This window comes from Mirounga angustirostris, unplaced genomic scaffold (genome assembly GCF_029215605.1).
Source record: "Mirounga angustirostris isolate CCGP_5_RB_7025 unplaced genomic scaffold, mMirAng1.0.hap1 SCAF_11, whole genome shotgun sequence".
Lineage (NCBI taxonomy): Eukaryota > Metazoa > Chordata > Mammalia > Carnivora > Phocidae > Mirounga > Mirounga angustirostris.
This window is the reverse complement of record NW_026991719.1, coordinates 60,870,901-60,894,579: the sequence shown is the minus strand read 5'-3', so window position 1 is coordinate 60,894,579 and position 23,679 is coordinate 60,870,901. Positions and strand designations below refer to the sequence as shown.

Below are 23,679 nucleotides of genomic sequence, written 5' to 3'. Positions count from 1 at the left end.
AGATAAATGTGAAATTTGGAATCACCTAAGCAATGTTGAGATGCATACATAAGGACAAGGAAATGAATGGAAAAAAAGAAATCGAGAGTGTAAAAGTCAGAGCCTTACAGGATACTCATAATTTGGGTGAGAGCATCATAAAAATACTGTGAAGGAGAGAGTATTGCCCTATTTTACAGATGAAAAAGCTGAGGCTGAAGAGATAAAGTGACTTATATAAGGCCATGAAGCAGTTGCAACTCAACTGAAGTTCTTCCAGATTCCACATTGTGTCCATTTCCCTACACTTCCCTATCTCTGAAAACCAATGACTAGAAAGAAGTGTACACATACTATTATGGTCAATTCCCATGGTATCCAGGGTTTATATGGGAATATAGGATTTTAAAAGAAAGGAAGAGATCTAGAATGAGACAGGAAGAGAATGATTGCTGAGCATACACTAATACTAAAATTACATCATTCTTGGTTTAAGTAGACATCTATTGAATAAATGATGAAATCACTACAACACAGGCATCAAGAGCAGGTGGGAGTGGGGAAAGCAGTACAGGTGCAGATAGTAGAAGGCAAATTGACTTCCTAAATTCTTCATTTGTCTTCTATTATGTGTAGCATGATTTTTTGAAGTATATGCATTTTTTCAATTTAGTGCTCACCACATGATGACTACCTTTGCTGCCTTAGCTTGATCTCCCCCAGAAGTGGTACCTTGATGTTGATAATCCAGTTTTTCAGCTCAGGCTTCAATGTTTGCAAGCCTGATCAAATAATTGCTGGGAGGAAGCATTCTGTGCTAAATAAGAGTATGGATTGCAGTGGTAAAAAGCTAAAGAAACCCATTTAGCAGAATACTAAGTTTCTGAAAAGGTACATTGCCAAACCATACCTTCCAAATTCTGAGACACCCAACCTTAGCAAGGAGCAGAAAGACAAATAGCACATTGCACTTCCAGAATTGCCTTTCACACTTTATCAATCACCTTCTTGGTAGAAATGTATAGGTGAGATGAGATGTATGCTTAAGCACTTACTGCCTCGTTTTCTCTTTGAGATTTTGACAAACATGAGTTATTTTCTATATATCCTTCACTGAAGAGCTGGGTCAATACAGCTGCTTTCTGTTCAGACTTAAGGGCAAGAACACCCTGAGCCTGAGATTCCAGATAAGACAGAATGTTGTGCCCACCATGGAACCATGATCTGGAATCTGTGTGGTTAACATAGTGGCATGAAAGTTTTCCAGCTTCCTGTGGCAAGGGTAGCCCATACTGACTGGCATCTATACTCTGGGATCTAGACCTCACAGTTATGGAAGTACTCTGAATGGCACAATGATTTCAATAAGAATATACTAACCAAAAACTATAAGGGACAACTGCTGCCAACTTTTTATTTATTTGTTTGTTTATTTATTTATTTATTCATTCATTCATTTAAAGTTTTTGGTTAAATTTCAGTTAGTGAACATACAGTATAATATTAGTTTCAGTGATTCAACAGCAATAGTGATTCAACAATTCTGTACATCACCCTGTGCTCATAACAAGTGCACTCCTTAGTCCTCATCACCTATTTAACCCATTCTCCCACCCACCTGCATTCTGGTAACCATCAGTTTCTTCTCTCTACTTAAGTACCTATTTCTTGGTTTGCCTCTTTCTCTCTTTTTTTTCCCTTTGCTCATTTGTTTTCTTTCTTAAATTCCACATATGAGTGAAATCATATGGTATTTCTCTTTCTCTGACAAACTTGTTTCGCTTATCTTAATACTCACTAGCTCCATCCATGTTGTTGCAAATGGCAAGATTTAATTTCTTTTTTATGGCTGAGTAATATTCCATTGTACACACACACACACACACACACACCATCTTCTTTCTCCATCTATTGATGGACCCTTGGGCTGTTTCCATAATTTAGCTATTGTAGATTATGCTGCTATAAACATCGGGGTGCATGTATCCCTTTGAATTTCTTCTTTTTTTTTTTTTTTTGTATTCTTTGAGTAAATACCTAGGAGTGCATTTGGATTGTAAGGTATTTCTATTTTTAACTTTTTGAAGAACCTGCATACTATTTTCCAGAGTGGCTGCAGCAGTTTGCATTCCCACCAGCAGTGCAAGAGGGTTCCCCTTTCTCCACCTCCACACCTTTGCCAACACTAGCTGTTTCTTGTGTTATGGATTTTAGCCATTCTGACAGGTGTGAGGTGACATCTCATTGTTGTTTTGATTTGCATTTCCCTGATGATCAGTGATATTGACCATTTTTTTATGTGTTGATTGGCCAACTGGATGTCTTCATGATTGAACAATACCTATCAATATCTTCAAGATAGAAAAATATCTGCTCATGCCTTCTGCCCATTTTAACTTGATTCTTTGTTTTTGGGTGTTGTATTTTATAAGTTCTTTGTATATTTTGGATACTAGTCCTTTATCAGATATGTCATTTTGCAAATATCTTCTCCCATTCCATAGGTTGCCTTTTAGTTTTGTTGACTGTTGCCTTCATTGTGCAGAAGCTTACTTTGATGAAGTCCCAATAGGTTTTGTTTGTTTGTTTGTTTTCTTTCATTTCCTTTGCCTCAGGAGACATATCCAGAAAGTAGTTGCTACAGCCAATGTCAAAGAGGATACTGCCTGTATTCTCCTCTAGGATTTTTAGTTTCAGATCTCATATTTAGGCCTTTAATGCATTTTTAATTTATTTTTATGTTAGGTGTAAAAAAGTGGTCCAATTTCATTCTTTTATATGTCACTGTCCAGTTTTCCCAACATCATTTGTTGAAACACTGTCTTTTTTCCATTGGATATTCTTTCATGCTGTGTCGAAGATTAATTGACCATATAGTTGTGGGCTCATTTCTGGGTTTGCTCTTCTGTTCCATTGATCTATCTGTCTATTTTGTGCCAGTACCATACTGTTTGGATCATTACAGCTTTGTAATATAACTTGAAGTGCAGAATTGTGATGCCTCCAGCTTTGCCTTTCTTTTTTAGATTTCTGTGGTTATTCAGGGTCTTTGTGGTCCCATACAAATTTTACAATTGTTTGTTCTAGCTCTATGAAAAATGCTAGAAAAATGCTTCCCCCAGAAGTGGTACCTATTGTGGTATTGTGATAAGGATTGCATTAAATGCATAGATTGATTTGGGTAGTATAGACATTTTAAGAATATTTGTTCTTCCAATCCATGAGCATGGGATGTCTTTCTATTTCTTTGTGTCATCTTCAATTTCTTTCAAAGGTATTTTCTAGTTTTCAGAGTACAGGTCTTTCACCTCTTTGGTTAGGTTTATTCCTAGGTATCTTATGGGTTTGGCTGCAGCTGTAAATGGGATTGTGCCTTGATTTCTCTTTCTGCTGTTTCATTATTGGTGTATGGAAATGCAATATATTTCTGTATGTTGATTTTGTATTCTGTGACTTTACTAAATTTGTGTATCAGTTCTAAGCAGTTTTTTTTTTTTTGATAGTCAGGTTTTCTATACAAAGTATTATATCATCTGTAAATAGTGAACATTTTACTTCTTCCTTGCTGATTTGGATGCCTTTTATTTCTTTTTGTCGTCGATTGCTGTGGCTTGGACTTCCAGTACTATGTTAAATTACAGTAGTGAGAGTGGACATCCCTGTCTTGTTCCCTTCCACAGAAGTAAAGCTCTGTTTTTCCCCCTTGAGTATGATGTTAACTGGGTTTTTCAATATATGGCCTTTATTATGTTGAGGTATGTTCCCTCTAAACCTACTTTGTTGAGGCTTGTTATCATGAATGGATGTTGAACTTTGTCAAATGCATTTTATGCATCTATTCAAATGATCATATGATTCTTATCCTTTCATTTATTGTGGTGTATCACATTGATTGATTTGCAAATATTGAACCATCCTTGTAACCCAGGAGTAAATCCAAATTGATCATTGTGAATTATTTTTTTAAAGTATTGTTGGGTTTGGTTTGCTAGTATTTTATTGACAATTTTTGCCTCCATGTTCATCAGGGATATTGGCCTGTAGTTCTTTTTTTCAGTGGTGTCTCCCTCTGATTTTGGTATCAGGGTAATGCTGGCCTCATAGAATGAGTTTGGAAGTTTTCCTCCCATTTCTATTTTTTTTTAATAGTTTTAGAAGAATAGGTATTAACTCTTCTTTAAATGTTTGGTAGAATTCCCCTGGGAAGCCATCTGGCCCTGGACTTTTGTTTGTTGGGAGATTTTTTTTATTACTGATTCAATTTCTTTGCTCGTTATTGGTGTGTTCAAATTTTCTATTTCTTCCTGTTTCAGTTTTGGTAATTTATATGTTTCTAGGAATTTATCCATTTCTTCCAGATTGCCCAGTTTGTTGGCATAATTTTTTTCATAATATTCTCATAATTATTTGGATTTCTGTGGTGTTGGTTGTTTCTTATCCTCTCTCATTTGTGATTTTATTTATTTGGGTCCTTTCTCTTTTATTTGGTAAGTCTGAGAGGGTTGTCAATTTTATTAATGTTTTCAAAGAACTACCTCCTGGTTTCATTGATCTGTTCTATTATTTTCTTAATTTCTATATCATTTATTAGTGCTCTAATCTTTGTTATTTCCTTCCTTCTGCTGGCTTTAGGCTTCATTTGTTGTTCTTTTTCTAGCTCCTTTAGGTGTAAGGTTAGGTTGTTGATTTGAGATTTTTCTTGCTTCTTGAATTAGGCCTTTATTGGTATACACATCCCTCTTGCAATTGCTTGTGATCACCTCCCAAAGGTTTTGGACTGTCATGTTTTCATTTTCATTTGTTTCCATGTATTTTTTAATTTCCTGTTTAATTTCCTCATTGACCCATTCATTGTTTAGTAGCATGTTGCTTAACCTCCATGTATTTGTGGTCTTTCCAATTTGTTTCTTGTGGTTGACTTCTACTTTCATAGCATTGTGGTCAGTAAGATTGCATGCTTTCACTTCAATCTCTTTGTATTTTTTGAGGCCAGATTTGTGACCTGGTTATGTTGTCTATTCTGGTGTGCCCATATGCACTTGAAAAGAATGTATGCTGCTGTTTTAGGATGGAATGTTGTGAATATATATGTTAAGTCCATCTGGTCCAGTGTGTCATTCAAAACCATTGTTTCCTGGTTTATTTTCTGTATAGATGATCTGTCCATTGATAGTGGGATGTTAAAGTCCCCTAATATTATTTTATTATTATCAATGAGTTTCTTTATGTTTGTTATTGATTATTTTATACATTTGGGTGCTCCCATGTTGGGTGCAGAAATATATACAATTTTTGGATCTTCTTGTTGGATTGTCCCCTCTATGATTATAAAAGGCCCTTCTTCTTTTGTTACAGTCTTTGCTTTAAAGTCTAGTTTGTCTGGTGGCACCTGGGTCGCTCAGTCAGTTAAGCGTCTGACTCTTGATTTCAGCTCAGGTCATGATTCACTGTCCTGAGATCAAGCTCCACATCAGGTCTTCGCTCAGTGGGGAGTCTGCTTGGGATTCTCTCTCTCCTTCTCCATCTGGCCCTTCCAACCCCCTCCCCACTCATGCTCTCTCTAAAATAAATATATACACCTTGAAAAAAATAAAGTCTAGTTTGTGTGACATCAGTACTTCTCTCAGGGCACCTGGGTGGCTTAGTTGGTTAAGCATCTGACTCTTGATTTTGGCTTGGGTCATGATCTCAGGGTCATAAGATCTAGCCTCATGTCAGGCTCCATGCTCAGTGAGGAGTCTACTTGAGATTCTTTTCCTCTGTCCCTCCCCCACCTCTGTCTCTCTAAAATAAATAAATAAATCTTTTAAAAAAGTATTCCTCTCCAGCTTTCTTTTGACATCAATTTGTGACATAAATTTTTCTCCATCTCCTCACTTTCAATCTGCAGGTGTCTTTAGGTCTAAAGTGAGTCTCTTGTAGGCAGCAAATAGATAAGTCTTGTTTTTTATCCATCTGACACCCTATGTGTTTTTATTGGAGTGTTTAGTGCATTTACATTCAGAGTAATTATTGATATGTATTTAATGCCAGTTTATCACTTGTTTTATCATTGTGTCTAGAAATTTTCTCTGATCCTTTTTTTTTTAAAGATTTATTTATTTATTTTAGAGAGAGCATGGAGGGGACGGACAGAGGGAGAGTCTTAAGCAGACTCCGCTGAGCATGGAGCCCAACACAGGGCTCCATCTCACAACCCTGAGATCACGACCTGAGCCAAAACCAAGAGTCAGATGCTCAACTTACTGCACCACCCAGGCACCCCTCCTTTTTTGTCTTTGTCACTTTTGGTTTTTTTCTCTCCACTCAAAGAGTCCCCCTTAATATTTCTTGCAGGGCTGGTTTTGTGGTCATGAGCCCCTTTAGTGTTTGTTCTTCCGGGAAACTCATTATCTCTCCTTCTATTCTGAATGATAGCCTTCCTGGATAGAGTATTCTTGGCTGCCAATTTCTCCCATTCAGCACTTTTAATATATCATGCCACTCTCTTGTCTCTTGCCAAGTTTCTGTTGAGCCATTCCCAGCTAGCCTTATGGTTTTTCCCTTATAAGTTAAGGACTTCTTTTATCTTGTAGCTTTTAAGATTTTTTTCTTTATCACTATATTTTGCAAATGTAATTATGAAATGTCTTGGTGTTAGCCTGCTTTTGTTGATTTTGATGGGAATTTTGTGTGCCTCCTGGATCTGGATATCTGGTTCCTTCCCCAGGTTAGATACATTATCAGCTATTATTTCTTCAAATAAATTTTCTGCCCCCTTTTCTCTCTCTTCTTCTTCTGGGACTCCTATAATATGAATGTTACTGTGTTTGATAAAGTCACTGAGTCCCCTAAGTCTATTCTTGTGTTGCATAATTCTTCTTTCTCTTTTGTTCACCTTCATTACTTTTCATTCTTTTGTCTTCCAGGTCACTGATTCATTCCTCTGCTTCTTGCAGCCTGCTGTTCATTGCATCGAGCCTGTTTCCAATCTTATTTATTGCATTCTTCTTTTCTGATTGATTGTTTTTTAACACTTTTATCTCTGTGGTAAGGGATTCCCTGATATCTTCCATTCTTTTCTCAAGCCTAGTGAGTATTCATATGATTGTTGCTTCAAATTTTCCATCAGGCATGTTATTTATATCTGTTTTGCTTACATCTCTAGCCATGGCCTTATCTTGTTCTTTCATTTAAGATAAATTCCTCCATCTTTGTGTTTTGTCTAAGTCTCTACCTTCATCTCTGTGTTAGAAAAGCCAGTTATATCTCCTGCTCCTGAATGTAATGGCCTTAAGACAAAGGGGTCATATAGTGCCCAGGGCCCAGGCCTTCAGGGATTGTCTCTGATTTGTGCTTCGTGTACTCTGCTGTTGTGTTTAGGCTTCTCTGTCCTTCAGGCCAGTCATCTGCAGAGGCTCTCCTTACCTCCAGTGGGCAGTGTTTGGTTCCTGTCCTGAATGAGGTGAGTTTTAACTAGGTGTGCTCTGGTCTTCTTGAGAAGTGAGGTCTGATACCACCTCCACCAGAACTGAGACCCTGCAGAACTCTCTGGTTGGGAGACATGGTCTGGGCAAGGGTTTGTGCTGGTCTTCTTGGGGAGGGGCTCACCGCACTGGGACTGAGGCAAGTATGACTGAGAAGGGCAGTCCTACCAGTGTGCAGGGGTGTGGTGCTTGGTGTAAGCAAGTTAGACAGCCAGTGTTGGCACTGCTGTGTTTCCCGCAGGTGGCTCTGTATTAATGCTGATGGGCAGGGGAGGAAAATGGTGCAGGCCAGCTCCTTTGTCCTGGAGAGGCATCTCTGTGGATATTGGCTCTCAGGGAGGTGCTCTGAGAAGAGTGAATAATCTCCCTTCTATGTGCCCCAGGTATTCTTCAGATCATTGTTTACACACCCTCTGCCCCTGCATTGTTTGCCTGCCTTCTCTCCAGGAACAGCAAAGTGCCCTCCAGGCTCTGTCCCAGCCAAGCTTGCTGACCTTTAAAACTCAAGGCTTTAAACTCTGCTGTTTGCAAGAACTCATGAAATTCAGCCCCTCCCCTTTTCCAAGCCAATGGCTTTGGGGAAACATTCTTGTACATTCCCCTGTGTGCCTCTCTCTCTCTTGCCCTTCTCCATGACCATGGCTCCCTCCCCTCTGCAGCACCCGTGATCTGTTTCTCCCCCAAACCTTGTCTCCCCACTTCCTACCTTTTTCGATGTGACCTCTTCTCTTCCTTTAGTTGTGGAGTTTGTTCTGTCAGTCTTCAGTTCTACTTCTGGGGTATTTAGAATGATTTGATAGTTATCTCATTGTGTTCATGGAACAAGACATGCCTAGGGTCCCCCTATTCCACCTCCACTTTCCTTTCCCCCTGGCAACTTTTTTTAAATCTCAAACTGCCAAGTACATTACTATGCAAAGAGTATAAAGAAAGTGATTATCTGTACATTAAGCAAGCTGATTCAGAGTATACTTTACTTCCCCAAAATGCTCAGATTGGAAACAAAAACATTTGTGCCATAAATGATGTTGCTTGTTAATTCCAAAGCCTCTTACATTCTAGAGGCCTCATTCCTTTTTGAAACACAGCAACACCAAAGTACTTTAATAGCTATTTTGATTACGTCCAATCAAAAAACATGAGATAGGGTAATTTTGTGAGTAGCAAGACCCAAAGCATCCCATTAAAGCCAGATGATGTTGAGTTGTCATCACAGCTTTCTAATACCTGCCAGTATTATAGATCAGATAATGCTTATAAATAAAATAATTTTATTTTATAGTACATCAACCTGATTACACTTGGAACGTGAATATCTCAACTGATTACAAATGCTTTGGTATAGCACACCAGTCTTTAGAGATCCGCAGATATCTGCTGTCTACAGGGATTGAACAAAAAGGAAATATACCAGTGAATGAATACCCACCCATACAAGAGAAAGGGTCATTTGATCACCTTCACTTTTCAACCTACAGATTATCCAGAAGCTTCATCATCTCTCACCGTGGAAACAGAAACATAGCAGTTTACACATTTCCTGCATCTCTCAGGTCAGTATTCTGAGGGAGGTACCTAGAGTGCTAAGAGGCAGTCTTGGAAGCAGACTCGAAAAGAAGTAAGTTCTTGCTCTGGTGAACAAGATGTTAAATTCTTCACCCTCATATTATTCACACAAGCAGAAATTCTATATGTAATTTATAAACTTGACTAATAGCCCTTATAATGTGTTTCCCTTTCTGTAGACCTTATATAGAATTCATGTGCATAACACTCCATCTCCCCAAAATTTTTTAATTAAATACCCATTTATTTACAACTTAAAATTAACAAATGCTAACATATTTTTAAATTTTGCTTCAAATTTTTATAGGTAAAAAAGAAATTATTGCCCTAATTTTTACACAAAAAGCACTGATTCTAAACATTTCCTTCAAAATGAAAAAAACAAACTTGTAGAAATATTTGCAAAATACATAATAAACAAAATTTAATACCCTTAATTTACAAAAATCTTGCAAATCAGAAAGGAAAAAAATACAACCATTAGAAAATGGGCAATCAACAAATGAAAGTTAAAATGAAGAATAAACATGAAAACTGTTCAACTTCATTAGAAAGAAATGCAAATTAAAATAACCCAAAATATCAATTTTTTTGGCTTATTTTCTTTTTTAAAAAAATTTTTTTTATTGTATGTTAATCACCATACATTACATCATTAGTTTTAGATGTAGTGTTCCATGATTCATTGTTTGTGCATAACACCCAGTGCTCCATGCAGAACGTGCCCTCTTTAATACCCATCACCAGGCTAACCCATCCTCCCACCCCCCTCCCCTCTAGAACCCTCAGTTTGTTTTTCAGAGTCCATTGTCTCTCATGGTTCGTCTCCCCCTCTGATTTCCCCCCCTTCATTCTTCCCCTCCTGCTATCTTCTTTTTTTTTGTTAACATATATTGCATTACCAAAATATCAATTTTTGTCTACTAAAGCAACCAATTTTTATAAATTATAGTACTTAGTATTGATAAGGACACGTTGAAACAGGTATCTTATATACTGCTGATGTAAGTTTAAATTCATACATCATTTTTATGGCAATTTAATAACATATATAAAAACCATAAAGTGTTCATACAATTTTATTTGATAATCAGATTTTAGGAATGTATTTTAATGAAATAATCAGAGATCTGCACAACTATTCATTATCAATTTATCATAATACCAGAAAAGTAGAAACAAAACTAAATATCTAACAATAGAGGAATGGTAAAATAAATTACTCCATTATTATGATGAAATAGTTTGTACCATTAAAAGTAACTACTTTGAAGAATAATTAATAGTTATGTTAAAAAGCTGTATGAATGCAGTTTAATTTTAAAAGTACATTTTTATCAGCTTTATTGTGATATAATTCACAATACCATATAATTTGACCACTTAAAATGTATAATTCAGTGTTTTTTAGGATATTCACAGAGTTGCACAACCATCATCACAATTAATTTAGAATATTTAGAAACTTCATACTCTTAAGCAGTCACTCCTCATTCCTCCATTCCCACTTCTTGGTAACCACTAATCTACCTTTCTGTCTCTATAGATTTGTCTATTATGGACATTCCACATAATTCATGATCCCATGGAATTATATATGTGGCTTTTGATGAGAAAATATTTGCAAATCAAATATCTGATAAGAGACTTATATGCAGAATAATAAACTTTTACAATTCTATAATAAAAAGAAAAGCCAATTTTTAAAAAAATGACAAAGGATCTGAATAGATAATTCTCCATGTGTAAATGATCAATAAGCACGTGAAAAGATGCTTAACATTATTAGCCATTAGAAGAATGCAAATCAAAACCACAAGATACCACTTAGGTGGTATCTTTTGGATCCACTAGGATCCAAAAGACAGATGATAATAAGTGTTGACAATGATATGGAAAAATCAGAAACCTCATACATTGCTGATTGGAGTGTAAAATGGTTCAGTGACTTTGGAAAACAGTTTGATAGTCTTTCAAAATGTTAAACATAGAAATACTATATGATCCAGAAATTCCAGTCCTTGTATATAATGAAGAGAAATGAAAACATATGTCTACACAAAAACTTCTACATGAATGTTCACAGCAGCATTATTCATAATGGCCAAAATGTGGAAACAACCCTAACATGTATCTGCTGATAAATAGATAAATAAAAAAATAAAATGTGACATATCCATACAATGGAATACTATTTGGCAACCCAAAGAATACATATTCCAACATGGATGAACCTTGCATTATAAAATTACATTTTAAATTTTAATTTAAAACTTTTAAGTATTAAAATATATTTATATGTAGAAAAACACTGAAAAGAAATATAATAAAAATATAAGTAAAAATTAAATTTTTACATGGTTACTCCCTTCTCTATCTAGCTTTGACTGGAGAGAGCCTTCAACTTCTCTCTTGCCAATATATTTTTTGAAGTATAATTACAGTGTTATATTACAATATGGTTCAATTGTATACATTACTCAATGCTCATCAAGATAAGTTGTACCCTTGTACTCTTTATGTATTTCACCTCTCCCCCACAACCTTCCCTCTGGCAACCTCTTGTTTGTTCTCTGTATTTAAGAGTAGGGGGTTTTTTGTTCATCTTTTTCTTTGTTCATCTGTTTTGTTTCTTAAATTCCATATATGAGTGAAATCATATGGTATTTGTCTTTCTCTGACTGACTTATTTCACTTAGCATCATACATTCTAGGTCTATCCATGTTGTTGCAAGTGGCATTTCTTGCCAATATTTATATTGCCCTAACTCCATTGCCTCAGCCAGAAAAAAAATTCCAGATTCAGTCCATCTGCCTTCTCCATTCCTATACTCAGGCTGCTGAGAACTACTACAAAAATAACACAACTGATTATAAATACTGATTGCAACTTTTTACAAAAAACACAACTGAGATTACACATTTGTGATCTCCAGCCTAAACTGGCTTGAAAAATCTTCACTACTTACCTCCTTACCAGTGTTCTTTCCTCTATTAACCACAACTCCATACAGTTTCTCATATCACTCCTATCCCTTATCATAATGAAAGTCCTAACACATGCAGTAGTGCTAGAAAAAGATATAAAGGCACTCTGGTAAAGAAAAAAACTATCCTGATTTGGAGATGACGTGATTGTCTACATAGACAATTCAAAGAATCTACAAAAACTCTTAGAACTAATGAGTTTAGCTAGTTCACAACACATAAGATCAATACACACAAACATCTATTGTGTTTCTATACACCAGCAATGCACAATTGGGAAACCAAAATTTAAAAACACAGTACCACCTACAATACCTCCCGCAATTATATAGCTAGATATAAACCTAACAAATCATATATAAGTTCTGTATGCTGAAACCTACAGAACACTGATGAAAAAAACCAAAGAAGCCCTAAATAAATAAATAAATATACTATGTTCATGAGTCAGAAGACTCAATAGAGTTAGGATTTCAGTGTTCCCCAAATTGGTAGAAGTTTTAATGTAATCCCAATTAAAATTGTAGCAGGATTTTTGTAGATATAGACAAGCTGATTCTAAAATTTATATGGAAAAGAGAGGGAACTACAATAGCCAAAAAAAACTTAAAAAGAAAATCAAAGTCAGAACACAAAATCTGTCCAATTTTAAGACATACTATAATTCCACAGTAGTCAAGACAGTGTGTTATTGGCAAAAGGATAGACGCATAAACCAATGGAACAGAATAAAAAGTAAAATACAGAAATAGACCCACATAAAGATGGTCTGTTGATTTTTACACGAAGATGTAATGGTAATTCACTGGAGAAAATACAGTCTTTTCAACAAAAGGTGCTAGAACAACTGGACATCACTACAACATGTGCACTTCACAACATAAAAAAGATGAATTCAAAATGGACCATATACCTAAATGTAAAATATAAGACTATAAAACTCTTAAAATGTAGGAGAAAACCTTTGTCACTTTGACTTAGGCAAAGTTCTTAGATATGACATCAAAAGTAAAATACATAAAAGAAAAAATTTACAATTTAGACTTGAACAAAATTTAAAATGTTTTCTCAAAAGAATGCTGTTAGGAAAACAAAAAGACAAGCCACTGACGGGGAGAAAATATTTACAAAATACGTATCTGATAAAGGACTTGTACCCAGACTATATGTAAAGTGCTCTAAAAGCTCAAAAATAAGACAACAAACATCACAATAAAAAATGGGCAAAAGGTTTGAATGGATACTTCACCAAAAAAAGTGGAAATAAGTACAAGAAAAGATGCACAACATCACTAGCCATTAGGCAAATGCAAATTAAAACTGCAAGGAGAATCCTTTACACTCATACTGGAATGGGTAAATTTAAAAAAAATAGTGATAATTCCAAGTGTTGACAAGGATGAAGAATAATTTGAATTCTACATTTCTGGTAGGAATGCACAATAGCTCAGCTACTCTGGAAAACTCTTTGGCAGTTTGTTATAAAGTTTCTTATAAAGTTAAATATACATTTACCGTATGGCCCAGTAATCCCATTCTTGAATATTTCCCCTAGAATAATGAAAACCAGTGTTCATACAAAATTAGTATATGAAAATAACAGCTGTATTCTATCTGAGATGGTGGTTACAAGATGATATGCATTTAAATTTAAAAATTAAACAATAAAGCAAAAATTTTTTTAAATTCTGTCATGCTTCTCTCAAACTTCCTACAATTTCTTTCTTTCCCCCGTATCATCAGGGAGGTCTTGTTGAAATAATATCTTCCCAAACTTTGCTAGGTTTTTTCCTGACCATCACATTAATCTAGTCATTCCTTAGGAAATCTATCCATTCCTTGGCTAAAGAATGTGTGTATATATAATATATATGAAATATATAATTATGTATATATAATATATAATTATGTGTATATATGTATACACACAATATACATATTATATATATACACATATATACATATATATATACACACACACTCACACATACACACACACACACTGACAACTTACTAAATATGTTTCTCCAACCCAGGACTCTTTCCTGAACTGCAGACCTGAATAACCAAGTGCCTTTCAACTTCACCCAACCAAAAACCTATTTCCTGTTTTGTTCCCACTCCTTCATCTTCCACCCACATCCAGTTAATCACCAAGGTGTGTTGACTGTGTTTCCTAAATATCTCTGGAAGCTGTGTACTTTTTTTATACTGATGACCATGACCCCAGATCATGTGTCCCCTATATTGCTGTAGTAGCCTCTTAACTGGTTTCCCTGCCTCCAATCTTGCCCCTCGTCCAATCCATTCTCCATATCACAACTAGAATAATGTTAAAAACTCAAATCTGTGTAATGACTTTCATTGGCCTCAGCATAGTCTGAATTCCTTAACATGGTTTATAGGCCCTTTCATGATCTGGCCCCCGCTCATGTCTCCAGTTTCATCTCCCATGATTCTCAACTCCAAAGCTTCCTCTCCACTAGTTTTATCCCTACACCCTATGCTTGAACCACACTCTACTGCTTTCAATCCCTCAAACATACCCCTGCTGTTTTCCATGATTGGCATGCTTTCTCAGCAGCATCCCACCTCCTCCATTCCAGTCTCCTTCATGTGGCTGTATAATATTTTCCAGGTTTCAGCTTCCACATCATTTACTCAGGGTACATCACTGACTGACCTACATAGCTGAGCTCTATGTCCCTTCTGGATGCTACCGTAATAACATTATGAGAACACTTTTATTCTGTGTTATAATAATTTATTTACTTGTCTGTCTCCCGCACTAGATTGTAAGCTCCTTGAGGGCAGGAACTATGTCCTGTTCACATTTTAGTGCCAGTCCCTAAGACAGTGACTGGCACATGGTAAGTATTCAATAAATATTTGTTGAATGAATGATGAGAAGGAGGGAGAATGAAAAACAGTCTCTGAGATCATAGGTCATTATTTTTCTCTATTCCTTTCTATATTTTTCAATTATTCTATGATGAATATGAATTGCTTTTATAATAAACACACTAGAATTAATTTTAAAGGTATATTAAACATAACAAAAAAGAGAAGAAACCATGAAGAAAATTAAAATCACCTATAATTCCACCACCTAAAGATAACTCATGTTAACATTTTGTTGTATCCCTTCCAATATTTTCTATGAATATATTTTTTAAACATTGAGATCATATTGTGTTCAGTTTTGAATTCTGTATTTTTCCTGAACGCCAATAGTAATTTCCCATTATATTAAGATATTGTTGTTTATTTAATCAATTTCCTACTTTCCAACATTACGATTTTATCCAATTTTTCACTATTATGAATAAGGCCATCAATAATGTCATTGGATATTAATATTTTTTCTCATTTATAATTATTTTCTTAGGATAGAATCCTAGAAGCAAAATTACTGGTATGAACTTAATTTCAAAGAGTCTTAAAATATATGGCTGAATTGTTTTCCAAAAAGCTTATACTAATAACAGCTACTTCAGTGCCTACTATATGCCAGATGTTGTTTCAGGTAGATTTTATTGTGCTTATTTTACAGATGAAGAAACTAAGGTCCATTGATGTTATTTGTCCAGAGTCACAGAGATAACAAGTAGCAAAGCTTAGAATTCAAATTCAGAATTACCCACTTTCAAAGCTCATGTTATTTTCTTGTGAATTTCAAAAATAAATGTTTTGTGCTATCAATTATATATTTACTTGAGAAAATGTGGAAAATACAAGTAGAATGTAAAGAAAATAAAAATAAATTACCTGTGAACCCACCACTTTGAACAATTTAGTATATTTCCTCAGTTTTTTGTTCCAGATAAATTTCTGGGTTAAAAATAATTATAACATTGTATATATAATTTTTCATCCTGCTCTTTTCACTTAGCATTTTTCAGTGCTGATACATACTCTTCATAAACATAATTTTAATGGTTGCATATTATTGTCAATGGATGTTACTGTGTGGATATTTACAGTGGTTCAGCTCACCTGTTAATTTCTTTTTTTCATTCCCAGGACCCTCCATCTCCCATGAGGCTTACAGAGTTCAATGTTGGGAACCATTTTAATCTTCAAAATAAGTCACCATGGTGGATTGAAAGCTTCACAATTTAAAAGCATTCCATTGAATACTTGCTGTGCAGATAGATGTTTCAGGACTTTACAAGTTATTTAATTTACTAACTGAACTCATCAATCTGGTAGCAATTAATTCAAGCCAGTCTTCCTCTCTTTCTTCATTTTACCTCCTCAATCTGTAAAAACCTAAATGTAACATATATACCTTTCCAGGGGCTCTTTTTATTCCTCTTCTCAGGAAAAGAGGAATTCAAAAAACTTCCATGGAGTCTCTAACTCCCCTAGAAAGATTGTTAATTATATGTATAGGGTGTTTGTGGTATTAAGGGAAATCAGACTGCTGCTTGTGTGCGTGTGCATTTATAAGCATGCATATGTGCAGCATATTTACACAAAATTCTGCTGTGGTGTTGTGAAAATCAAGGTTAAAAAAAAAAAATCCAAGGTTTTTATTCAATCCTGCTTTTTTCCCTAAATAGCAATTTAAATATTTGCTGGGCTGTCAACACCATCCCTATATAAGATATTTAAAAGTCAAGAAACATAATCAACACACCATAATCAAGGTCCTCAAATTGGAAATTGAACAACAATGCAAAGCCTGTTCTCTGTCATAAATGTGTGATGTTCCTGAAAGCACCTCAACTAATAGAGAAGATCAGATCAGATTTCCACTTTATTAAACATAAGTATTGGTGTTTTAAAGACTTTTAATGTCAGGCTGTAGTAAAATTCTCCACTTTTATTATTTTCTCTGCTACCTAGCTTTATTTTTGCCTATATTAATTGTTCTTATGATCATAGAAAAACTATAGCCCTAAGTTATTCACCATAGATTTTGTTAAGGAGCTTAAGGTTAATTTTCAGGTTTAATTACAATACTGTTCATATGGTAAAGTTTCAAAGTTGAAATTGGCCTAAGGATTAGCACTCAAGCTATGTTTTCAGAGCAGGGTTTAGTGTATAGATAATGATAACCTAATAGTAATATGCCAATACTTTCTTTTTCTTTTTTTTTTTTTTAGCTTCAGTGGTAGTTCATCCATTAAGACAGTTTACATTCATTTCCCCATTTATTTATAATCAGCCTTTCTTTTAGTCCTAGTGCCTGAATCAATGAGTATGAACACTAATGCTGAGTCTTTATAATAATAATACCTAAGAGCATTGATGGTTTTCATTTCTCAGCCAGTGTCCTAGTGCCCAGCTGCCAGCAATAGAAGTCCCAACTCTTACAGAAATTAGTGAGAGTTAGAGGCATCTTACAGATATCAAGGAGTTGAACTCCTAGAAGGACATTAGGTTTACTAAGTAATCCCCCCTAAAACCTTTTTGAGTAAAAGAAAATTTGCCTACCACAAACTATTTGGTGTTCAGGTTCCAGTGGAGCTGAGAAAGTGAGTAATTTAGCTACTTAAAGAAATAAAAAACTTGTTTATTTATTTGGATCCTCTAGGTGATTTGGGGCCAGATAAGACTTTTAGCATAAATTAAATGGATTGTGCCAGCATTTCATGTGAGAAAATAACTAGACATGACAAAATCTATTAGGGCCAGGGACTGTTTCTCAAATTAAGATGCTAAGAAGCAACATAGAAGACTATACACACCAGGTTTCACAAATGAAATCGTGTATGTTCAGTTGGGAAGATTTTTCCCCTTCCTCCCTCTCTCTCCAAAATACTCTCTTGTTTAGGTTTTTCTTGAAAGCTTATTTAGGCATTCACATGGTCTTATGATGGACAAACCTTGCCTTTTATTCATATAGTAAAGTATCTTTCTCTAAAAAATAGGGCCATTACTTAACTCCACAGCCAGTGGGCCTCAAAGAAATCTTTCCCTTTCTCATCTATCATTTTCTGCCAAGGGTTTAGGCAGGGTAGCTTCTAACTATGATTCAAAGTCAGGAAGGGATCAATAAATTCTTTGATGCATAGAGTGTATCAGCACTTGGCACTGATCTAAATCAGGTTATAAAAGACAGTGTCAGAAAACTACAGGGAAGCACTGGAAGGATAAAGCTCAGGAGAGCTATAATGCAAAGCTGATTGTTTAATGTCTTACAGACTTACACCATCTTCAAAAGGCCAAATAAATCAGAGTTTTAAGTGGGGGCTTGGAGAATAAACCCTATTCCTATCTCAGCACCTTTATTCCACTAGTTTATGGACTCTGATAATACCCCTATCCATACATAATTCAGTACTGACTACTGTACATAAGCATCCTGCCCCAGTTGATTGACTATTGATTGACAGAGAGGTTCATTTAATAATTAGTGTATCCTGATCTGGCTCCATTGCCTGTTTTCCTCAGAGCCCTGTCAAATAACCTCTGTGGGATCTCATTCCCCAATTTTTGGTACCCATATTCCCCTTTTGCAAAATAAAACACTCATTGTTAGGATCCTACAACTGAAAGGTGCTATGTAACTCCCTAGTGCTCTTATAAGTCTTTCACTGAAGGACTGGAATGAAAACTTGAACCATAACAGTATTTCTAAGCAAACCAGCGTGCTCCATTCTTTCTTCCATGCTCTCATTGCTGACTTGTTCTTGCAGAGTTTAGATTACTTTATTTAAGTTATTCAGTTCATTCCAACAATGTCCTTAGAATAGAAATCATTTTCCCCATGGTACATCTGGAAAAATTGATGCAAAAAAAAAAAAAAATGAGGTGGCTTCCAAAAGCACATAGCTGTCTGGAGCAGACCTCAGTTATCATGTCCAGTGCACTATTAGACTGACTTGGCTTCCCAGTACTGGAAATACTGGGGAACAACTTAGAACACTGAGATTAATTCGGGCAGGATCACATTTCAGAAAAGCTCCACTTCGTCCAAAATCTAAAAGTATGCAATTAAACAACTCTTATTTTCTATGTGATATAAATGTAACATGTGTCTCTTTCCCACACTGGTCCCATGTAACACATATATTTCACACTGTGTGACATCAGCCAGTGCCATTATCTCCTCTAGTACCCATAGAGCCCAATCTCAGGGCTGTCTTTGCCAGGGAAAAGAATGTGCTTCCCCATGTTTATGCCAAATTGCACAAAGTGTTGTCATTGAGGTTAATGGAGATTAAGCACAATCCCAAGCAGGTATGTTTTAAGAATATTGAATGTACATTATTGTGACATGCACCTGAAATTTAACATGGCCCCAATTCATAGGATGTAACAGTCATGCAAAGCCTATCCCTTTTACTTCTCATCACACGTATATACCTACATACATGTGTGCATATACATATGTACACTACACACTGCCCCCAAAGTAGGCTGCTTGGACATCAGGAGCAAATACTTTAAAGGAATAATTCTTTGTCCTCTTCTTTTGGAAAAAGTCCAACACTCACTGCAAGTGAAGAACACTCCATTTATTCATTCTAAAACCTCTACTCCCAGAGTAGCTATGGTACTCAGTTGGTGCAAAAGACAAGATTGTTAAACCCTTTCACAAGTCCTGTGTTCTTAGAAAATTTATGCATTCCATCCAATCAGTAGGAAATGGCTTATGAGGTATGGTACATCTGCATTTCTTTAACTTTAGCTGTAAGGTACCATATTAAGTTGTAGTCTTTTGAATGCAGGGGTTATGTAATATAATAATGAACAGGTGGCTCCTAATAGCATGCAACCAACAGCTGTTTGTTTCCCCAGAAGGGCTAGGGCTGTGTCCTGCACAGTGTTTAAAACTATTAAATTTGTTCTTTGTAGCAGCCTGGTATGTGGTCTAGCAGAATGAGTTAAAATGGACAATGAATGCAGTATATCAGGAAACAGATTTTTAGTAGGGCATGGCATTGAAGGCGGAAAAAAAAAAAAAAAACAATAAGGTAAGACACATTCAAGGAATAATTGCTGTCACCCTGCTGGCTAAATCAGCAAAGAGACACAGCAGGAAAGCTGGTACTTAGTCTTGGTAATATATGAAATGTATTGGAGAGCCAGAAAAAGAAAGGTACTGGGGCCCTCAGCAGTTAAGCTGAACTTGCCAATTTGCTATAAATCTTTTTTTCCCACCAATCTGCTCGAAGTTATTGTATATGGTATTCTTAAAATCATGTGTCTTGCTACAGAAACACCCACAAATACTAATAAGCTTTATCTTCCTATGTCCTTTATTAAAAGTATATGCATAAAATTGTTGTTTCTTTTGTATATTATAGTTTTGTTAAACAATGTTGGCAAAGCTTAAAATTTCAGACCACTTTAATGGAAGTTTCTATACATCTGATTTCACAGGGTTATAATAGAGTTTATTCGCTCCCAGGTTGGTTGGTATGTGTGTTATGTGGACTCTTCTGTAACATACCTACTGAACAGCCCCCATCCCTATGCTCAGTATTTCTTATGTTCCTACATGAATATGAGTTGGGAAATTAGCAGCAATGGCTTTTAGGTAGAAAGCTGACTAGTCTAATGGCATTTGATCGTGTTTGGTCTCTGCTCAGCCTCACATCTTTTGCCTTTCCCCCTTTTGTTGTGGTAAGTAAAAAGAAAATGAAAGAACTTATCTTGTATGACTAACGGTGATATGAACCTAGTTTATTTTTTTCTTACACTGAAGACTATGTTTATTATTCTCCAGATGCATGTCACCTGAAAAAAAGATACAGTGATCCTGAGAAAAGAACACAGTGGTACACTTGCTCCTAAATTATACATTACCCTCAGAGAAATATTTGAACAGACCCTCATTAAGTAAGTCCCAAGTAAAGTTTCCCTCAATAGGTGCACCATCTGCACAGAAAGACCTTTTCAGACAGAATGAAGAAAAGCCTCCCAGTTAGCCAAAAAGAAGGCATAAGTCATTGAAAATGCAAAGCATTGAAAGTTGAAGTTTGGAATAGTCATTGCTGACCTCAACTAAATAATAATGGAGAACATGAATTACTTGGGAGAAGCCTAGCCCATGGAGGTCAGGACTAACAAAAAAACAGAAAAAAAGTCTTTTATTCCAATTAAAATATGAAGTAAGTTATAAATATAATTATAAAAAAGTACTTACTTTATCTTAGGTAAAGACCTCAAACATCTCAGCTGAAAATCCCATTTCATTTATTCCAAGGCATCAGCTACAAGCAGCTTAAATTTGCATCACAGTGTAAAAAAACCTCAAATACTACAAACAAAAGACAACTAATTTCTTTCTAGATTAAAAAAAGGGGGCATAAAGGAGGAGACCTTGATACAAGAATTCTTTTTTTTAGAGAACGTTTTAATCTTTTTTTTATTCTTATGTTAATCCCCATACATTACATCATTAGTTTTAGATGAAGTGTTCCATGATTCATTGTTTGTGCATAACACCCAGTGCTCCATGCAGAATGTGCCCTCCTCAATACCCACCACCAGGCTAACCCATCCTCCCACCCCCCTCCCCTCTAGAACCCTCAGTTTGTTTTTCAGAGTCTATCGTCTCTCATGGTTCGTCTACCACTCCGATTTCCCCCGCTTCATTCTTCCCCTCCCGCTACCTTCTTCTTCTTCTTTTTTTTTCTTAACATATATTGCATTATTTGTTTCGGAGGTACAGATCTGAGATTCAACAGTCTTGCACAATTCACAGCGCTTACCAGAGCACATACCCTCCCCAGTGTCTATCACCCAGTCACCCCATCCCTCCCACCCCACCCCCCACTCCAGCAACCCTCAGTTTGTTTCCTGCAATTAAGAATTCCTCATATCAGTGAGATCATATGATACATGTCTTTCCCTGTTTGACTTATTTCACTCAACATAATACCCTCCAGTTCCATCCACGTCGTTGCAAATGGCAAGATCTCATTCCTTTTGATGGCTGCATAATATTCCATTGTATATATATACCACTTCTTCTTTATCCATTCATCTGTCAATGGACATCTTGGCTCTTTCCACCAGTTTCGCTATTGTGGACATTGCTGCTATAAACGTCGGGGTGCACGTACCCTTTCGGATCCCTACTTTTGTATCTTTGGGGTAAATACCCAGTAGTGCCATTGCTGGATCATATGGTAGCTCTATTTTCAACTTTTTGAGGAACCTCCATACTGTCTTCCAGAGTGGCTGCACCAGCTTGCATGCCCACCAACAGTGTAGGAGGGTTCCCATTTCTCCGCATCCCCGCCAACATCTGTCGTTTCCTGACTTGTTAATTTTAGCCATTCTGACTGGTGTGAGGTGGTATCTCATTGACGTTTTGATTTGGATTTCCCTGATGCCAAGAGATATTGAGCACTTTTTCATTTGTCTGTTGGCCATTTGGATGTCTTCTTTGGAAAAATGTCTGTTCATGTCTTCTGCCCATTTCTTGATTGGATTCTTTGTTCTTTGGGTGTTGAGTTTGATGAGTTCTTTAAAGATCTTGGATACAGGCCCTTTATCTGTTATATCATTTGCTGCTATCTTCTCCCGTTCTGTCGGTTGTCTTTTGGTTTTGTTGACTGTTTCCTTTGCTTTACAAAAGCTTTTTATCTTGATGAAGTCCCAATAGTTCATTTTTGCCCTTGCTTCCCTTGCCTTTGGCGATGTTTCTAGGAAGAAGTTGCTTCGGCTGAGGTCAAAGAGGTTGCTGCCTGAGTTCTCCTTTAGGATTTGGATGGACTCCTGTCTCACGTTGAGGTCTTTCAACCATTTGGAGTCTATTTTTGTGTGTGGTGTAAGGAAATGGTCCAGTTTCATTCTTTTCCATGTGGCTATCCAATTTTCCCAACACCATTTGTTGAAGAGACTGTCTTTGTTCCATTGGACATTCTTTCCTGCTTTGTCAAAGATGAGTTGACCATGGAGTTGAGGGTCCATTTCTGGGCTCTCTATTCTGTTCCATTGATCTATGTGTCTGTTTTTGTGCCAGTACCATGCTGTCTTGATGATGACAGCTTTGTAATAGAGCTGGAAGTCCGGAATTGTGATGCCGCCAGCTTTGCTTTTCTTTTTCAACATTCCTCTGGCTATGCAGGGTCTTTTCTGGTTCCATACAAATTTTAGGATTATTTGTTCCATTTCTTTGAAAAAAGTGGATTGTATTTTGATGGGGATTGCATTGAATGTGTAGATTGCTCTAGGTAGCATTGACATCTTCACAATATTTGTTCTTCCAATCCATGAGCATGGAACGTTTTTCCATTTCTTTGTGTCTTCCTCAATTTCTTTCATGAGTATTTTATAGTTTTCTGAGTACAGATCCTTTGTCTCTTTGGTTAGATTTATTCCTAGGTATCTTATGGTTTTGGGTGCAATTGTAAATGGGATCGACTCCTTAATTGCTCTTTCTTCTGTCTTATTGCTGGTGTATAGGAATGCCACTGACTTCTGTGCATTGATTTTATATCCTGCCACTTTACTGAATTCCTGTATGAGTTCTAGCAGTTTTGGGGTGTAGTCTTCGGTTTTCCACATAAAGTATCATATCATCTGCAAAGAGTGAGAGTTTGACTTCGTCTTTGCCAATTTGGATGCCTTTGATGTCTTTTTGTTGTCTGATTGCTGTGGCTAGGACTTCCAATACTATGTTGAATAGCAGTGGTGATAGTGGACATCCCTGCCGCGTTCCTGACCTTAGGGGGAAAGCTCTCAGTTTTTCCCCATTGAGAATGATATTCGC

The 23,679-nt window shown here is 36.1% G+C and overlaps 1 protein-coding gene across 1 annotated transcript in view; it reads left to right on the top strand.

The window, feature by feature from the left end:
* The window catches only part of ZDHHC15 (zinc finger DHHC-type palmitoyltransferase 15), a 153,745-nt gene extending 133,819 nt beyond the window's left edge, over positions 1–19,926 (top strand). Inside the window, exons 11-12 of the mRNA XM_045879768.3 lie at positions 8,924–8,998; positions 16,023–19,926. Of these exons, the coding sequence (XP_045735724.1) occupies positions 8,924–8,970 (47 nt within the window). The 3' untranslated portion in view covers positions 8,971–8,998; positions 16,023–19,926. The remainder of the gene's footprint in view (positions 1–8,923; positions 8,999–16,022) is intronic.
* Positions 19,927–23,679: the final 3,753 nt, after the last annotated feature.